The sequence below is a fragment of the Panthera uncia genome (assembly GCF_023721935.1).
Source record: "Panthera uncia isolate 11264 chromosome A3 unlocalized genomic scaffold, Puncia_PCG_1.0 HiC_scaffold_12, whole genome shotgun sequence".
In the NCBI taxonomy this organism is placed as follows: Eukaryota; Metazoa; Chordata; class Mammalia; order Carnivora; family Felidae; genus Panthera; species Panthera uncia.
In genome coordinates, this window is record NW_026057579.1 from 8,173,645 (window position 1) to 8,179,644 (window position 6,000).

The 6,000-nt window shown below is 43.3% G+C and overlaps 1 protein-coding gene across 6 annotated transcripts in view; it reads left to right on the plus strand.

Annotated features, from left to right (window-relative positions):
* The window catches only part of SLC8A1 (solute carrier family 8 member A1), a 381,275-nt gene extending 375,885 nt beyond the window's left edge, over positions 1-5,390 (plus strand). For all 6 annotated transcript variants that reach the window (XM_049651871.1, XM_049651875.1, XM_049651874.1 and 3 more), the window contains one exon: positions 2,211-5,390. In XM_049651871.1, coding sequence (XP_049507828.1) covers positions 2,211-2,587 — 377 coding nt within the window. In that variant the 3' untranslated portion in view covers positions 2,588-5,390. The remainder of the gene's footprint in view (positions 1-2,210) is intronic.
* The last annotated feature ends 610 nt before the right edge of the window (positions 5,391-6,000 follow it).

Genomic DNA, 6,000 nt, shown 5'->3' on the forward strand with positions numbered 1-6,000 from the left:
CGCAAGAGACCATTAAGATTTGCCTCGCTTGGCTTTCACTCGCCAGTCTCCATGATAGTCCTGATGGGGCTGCGGTGTGTGATCTGACTACACAAAGCGGCTCAAATACAGGCAGGTGGCTGAGCAAACCGCCTACCCCTCCTGCAGCCTTTGCTCTGAGACAGGAAAGAGCATTCTGGGATAACCGGTTTGAGAGTTTCTGGGGGGAAGGGACAGGGCCATCTGAAATGAGGAAGGGAAAACTTTAGCCTTTCTGGGAGGGACAGTGCAGGGTATACAGAGAATGGGCTCTGAAGTTATAACAATTTGGTTTAAAATTTGGTTTAAAAATCCTTGTTCTACTGACATGTCCAAGAGGTGTTCCCAAACCATAAAATCTTTAAGGCTAAGAAGGTTGAATGAGAATCCGCGTGTAACATGTAGGATAGTGCCTGGTACAGAGCAGGCAGCGTTTGTCTAATTATAAAACTAAGTAAAACCTGCTTTCTACCAGAAAGGTCAAGATTAATGAGATGGGCCCTCCATGTTGACTTCCTTTCAAAAAAGAAAGGGATGCTGCTGGGGAACTATCCTCTGAGCAACCTAAATAACCAACTCACCCAGAGTAAAGCGCAAAAATCTACAGGTTGATAGAAGCTTGCATGCTTGATGTATCATCCCCCTTGGAGATCTACAGGAGGATGATGGCAACAGGGTAGCAAAAGAGGGGGGAAAGTGATCCAGATATCCCACAAGTCCATGCCTGCCCAGAGCATCCCAGGAACCTCCGGAGGACCAGAGCAGAGGACACGGCACCTTACGGTAATATCACACCTGCCGTTACTGGCTCTTGCAAATAGGAGTTCAATCTCACAGTTATTCACGTCTTCTATAAGCCTACTGTGCAAGGTATTCTGCCAAGGTAACTGAGAGGGCTTCGATATTAACAAGGGAGCTGAACAGAAAAGAAACCGAGTATCTTGCAAGTTCTGTTTATGTGTTTTAAGAAAGGAGCGATTTCGGATGCTGCCTCAACTTTTAGTAAACTGATCAGCCAGCTTTACCCACACAGTCTTTGCAAAAGAACAAAAAGAGCTACTCTTACTTTCTACCAAGATAGATAAGCATTTTACCTATAGCATTTCAACAGCACCCTGAGGTGGGTGTCACTATCCCCATTTCACAGATTGGAAAATTGAGGCTTGAGAAATTAATCCATCTGGGGTCACACATTCAGTTGTGACGACAGGATTTGATGGCACAAACACGCCCTAGGCTCTACTCATCGAGAATATCAGTCACTTGTCCTACTCCTTGTATGGACCACGATTTTCCTATCTTCAGGAGAAGATGCACTCGGGATTACTGGTGAACAAAGCTTTGAGAATGGCCACTGGTACGCATGGCATAGTGAAAGGTACAATGCTGCAGTGAACAAGTACTTGCAGTGACGGCGGGAGGTCCCAGCGCAAGCCCCGAGATGGCTTCTCCCTTGTTCCGTGATGTTGCACCCATCACTTATTCTCCAGAAGCCCAGTGTCCTCACCTATAAAGTGTGCCCCCTCATAGAATTGTCACAATCAGTGCAGTAATGTAGGTGAGTCAGCTTTCCTATTCCTAAGGCTCTAGGCCAATGCCAGCTATTATTATGGTTCAATTAGCTTCAGTTCCACTGAGGATTTGCTCTTGAATCTTTGGAAAGATCTCCTGACACCTTAGCTTCCTCATCTGTAACCTAGAGCTGTTGATACAGAACCTTTTAGCAATTCCCTCCAATAGCCATTCACAAGCTTTAGTGACCTATAATCTCTTGGGATGTTAAATCAGATTCCTGGGCCCCGGTGATTCTGATGCAGCCCAGCTGGATGGAACCTTGTACCATTCACGCTTGAGGACCCCACCTGATTCTAATGTAGATGGGTCGTGATCACTCTGAAAAATGCTGCCCTGCAAGCTCAGTTTCACAAAGAACTGTGCTACCTGTGGGCAAAGAACTTGACCCACGATCATCTGGTCAGTAACACAGCCAACACCAAACATTTGACTTCTGATGTCTAGATCCCATTGTTCTGACCACAGGAGGGGAACTCCAGAGAAGAGGAAAACCTCCTCCTGGTCACAAGGTTTCCGTCAGGGGATTTGACCCCGGGATTTGAGCATCGCGGAAGCTTCCAATGCTCCACGGACCTAAAATATTGAGTGTCACTGCCTTTTTTTTTCTTCCTCCACAGATACGTTTGCAAGCAAAGTGGCCGCCACCCAGGACCAGTACGCAGATGCATCCATAGGTAACGTCACTGGCAGCAACGCGGTGAACGTCTTCCTGGGAATCGGCGTGGCCTGGTCCATCGCTGCCATCTACCACGCAGCCAATGGGGAACAGTTCAAAGTGTCCCCTGGCACGCTAGCTTTCTCTGTCACTCTCTTCACCATTTTTGCTTTCATCAATGTGGGGGTGCTGCTGTATCGGCGAAGGCCGGAGATCGGAGGTGAGCTGGGTGGGCCCCGGACTGCCAAGCTCCTCACATCCTGCCTCTTCGTGCTCCTATGGCTCTTGTACATTTTCTTCTCCTCCCTGGAGGCCTACTGCCACATAAAAGGCTTCTAAAGGAACAATCAGATATAGTAAATTTATATATATATACGTATATATATATATATATATATATACATAAAATATTATGTATAATGAACAGAGGAAACTGACATTTGTCATGTTCACTTACCTGCTGATGGAACCCAGCTTCAAGAGCATACTCTGTACTAGGGCGGAAGTGAGAAACCATCACCTCTTATTCCCAGGGGCATCGCCACTTTGAACGAGGCACGGAGGCAGGGGCATCTTTGCAGCTCAGCCTAGAAGGACTGTGTTCTCTCCAGGTTCATAAATCATTAAGTCTTTGATTTGTTTTCTGTTTCTGCTTGTTTTTGGTGGGGGCTGGGAGGTGGCTGACGTTTGACTTTTATTTTGTATTTTGTTGGGAGGGTCAAAGTTTCTGTTTCCCTTGTGGGAGGTGATGACCAATCTAAGTGCAAATGGCTTTTTGGTAAAAATTTAAATCGTTACAATTGCCCTTTCTTCCAAACACTTGACAAATTATTTGGGATTCAGAAAGGACATGGGCGCTGAAGAAGAGGCAGGTCTTCGCTCGATCACTAAATTTCGTGCTTCTCTCTGGGACATGAGCAGAGATAAAGCTGCCTCCAAGAAGCAGCATGGGCACTTGAATGGAGCCAGGAGAAGTGACGGCTCTAGATACAGTCTGATATTTAAAGATATGATGCCTGACAGTCTTGTTTAACAGGTACAGGAATAACGTGCCTAGATTCCCAAGAACGTGCAAAATCATTTATTTCTTATCTCTTCAGGTCTGGACTATGATTAGCAAGGCCCTTATTCTGATTTTCCAGCCTGGCTAACCCCCAGGTCCCCCATCCCAACCCTCCTCCTCCTGCCCACCATCTCTCAGGCAAACAGGAATAACCCCATTCAAAAAAGCACATCGTTTTCCATTTGCATCATGTGTGTCCCAGTCCCATGTTTGCTGTTGCCTGGGATCATTTGTCAGTTTTATTTTTGAAAGTATCCATGGCTTGCACAATCCTGTTCCAGTCATGACTGAACATTTGCTCCTTCTTCGTGTGCCTGTTGGGGAATGTTGTCGTGATACCTGTTACACAGTGCATGGATGAAAAACAAAATAAGCGTATCTGTATATAGTAGAGTATAGCGTATACTGTTCTCCCATTCAGCAACGTTGACTGGACATTGAAGATATAAGTGAGTCTCCTTTTCACCTGAGTTGTAACGTTTGTGTTGTTAGTGAGTTTGATTTTACTAGGGATAAAAGGAGAAAATGGCTTATTGTTCATGGACTTGCACATTTCGTTTCTAAGAAGCAATAACAGTTCGTTGGGAAGTTAAAGCTACTGAGAGGACAGCAGGCAAACTACCAACTATCTTCATGGAAAATTAGCCACGTGGAATACACCAGAGGCCTCTAAAGAATCACCTCTTGAGGATTGAGGGCGAAGGAGAAAGGTGTAGAGCAGTGGCCAGATTCGACGTGCCCAGGCTTTGAGAGCCTCCACCTCCCCGACACCCACCCCTGCCCTGCCCCCAAAGTATTTATTTCACTTCTGCTCTGTCTGGGACAGATGGTAGATAGTGGTTTGTTCGTTTTATTTTTTTTTTTAATGTAAAAGGCTATTTTGAGCCCTGTTACTTTCAACATCCAGACTCCTCTGATTGTACCTGCAGTTCCCGAGTAGGAATGAAGCCAGGGAGACGAATGGGCCTTTAAAAGTGCATCTTCTGTACTTGTGACGAAGGAGGAAGCAATTTAATGAGATTAGTTCCTCCCAGGAGGATTGCACTGGGAGGTTTTTAACCCTGGAAAAGGAATGGCTCTATTTCAGAATACCAAAGAGCATGGATAAACCCAACATTCCAAAGTAGTGAGTCTAGTAAGGAGGAAAAATGCAATGACTTTGGTCCTGTCTCCGAGACTTCTCTATAGAGCATCCCAGGCCAGAGACACCACTGGCCCTCTGTATCGATTCAAAGATACTTAAGAGATAAAAGCTGTTCAGAGTTACTTTCTCTTCTTCCACTCATTAATCGTGATCACTCATCATTTCATAAACATCCAGCGAATGAATGAATAATTAAATGCTGGTTACTACTCAATATACCAGGTACTGTGCTACTCTTGGGGACTAAACCATGAACAAGACAGCCCAGATCCCTGCCCTCAGTGGGCTCACAGCTAATGTGATTGCTCTCTTGGTGGGTAAAAGTTATCACAGCCATATGAAAACAGTTTTATCTTGCAGGGAAAAAGCAATTATAAAACTCTTAACATAAACACACTGAAACTGTACAAATACAATTGTCCAAATATCTAAGATTTTAACTTAAGAGATAAAGCACAGGTTAGGGGAAGCATCCTATGTATCCTTGGCCAATCTTACAGATCTGTACATCTCCCCATTGTAAGCCAAGAAAGGCAATCATGTTGGTGATCCAGAGGACTGAACGGGTCCAATTAATCCCAGTTTTTATCTTTGTTGGACAACAGTACTTTTCTATGCCCCACACCTCTACTGTTCCTCATATCTCCAGGAGACTCACCCCAGCAGGCCGTGGTCCAAAATTGGTGGCCTCTTTTGGGGGCACATTCTAACCCATTTTTTTTTTTAAGATTTAGTAAATGGAAAGCTAGCCTAGAAACACCAAGTAAATATAGTCAAAGGACATGAGTTGTTTAAATATTAGATTTTTGCACTCAATTTTAGCCATATTTGGAATGTCAATAATCCCGCAGATTTTCACAGAGGATTTTCAGAAATTCTTGCCACTGAATTTTAATTTCAAAGCTTTTTGGTTTGTTTGCTTTTTAAAGTTTCATTGTTATAGGGAAAATATGATTGATTGTTCAGGGTTGTTAATAATTGTAGTTGTGTAAAATTATTTCATTTTATTTTGTGTGTATTGTGCACAGCTTTAGGGGGGAAGTGCACTAATTGTGCTGTTCCTTATAAATGGTACACGTTATTGGCACAAATAAAGTTTCTAATTGTTTCTGACTTAATCACTAGTGATACAGCATATTCTGTATGGAATGTTTTCTCTCATTGTCATCTACTTCATTTTTGTTTTCATGTTTTGAAGAAATAAAGACCAAAAAGGTATTATTGTGCAATTGGTATCCTCATCCAAAAGAAAGACAATAGATACCCAGTATTCAGACTCTTGCAAATGTCAACCCTTTGGTCATACAGTATTTCCTTTTTAATGTCCCAAGAGAGCACAGTGTCAGAATATGTATCTATCTGATGGTACGGAGATAAATGTTGGATGTTTCTCCATTTCACTAATTTTTTTACATCTTTTAGTACCCTTTATTTGCCTCCTTTCTGCATTCAAGAACATTAACAGAATATTGTAGTTAATAAATCAGTTCTGATAAAACTGGTCCAAGCGATAGTCTTCTGGTATCAATATATTATATTCCTCTT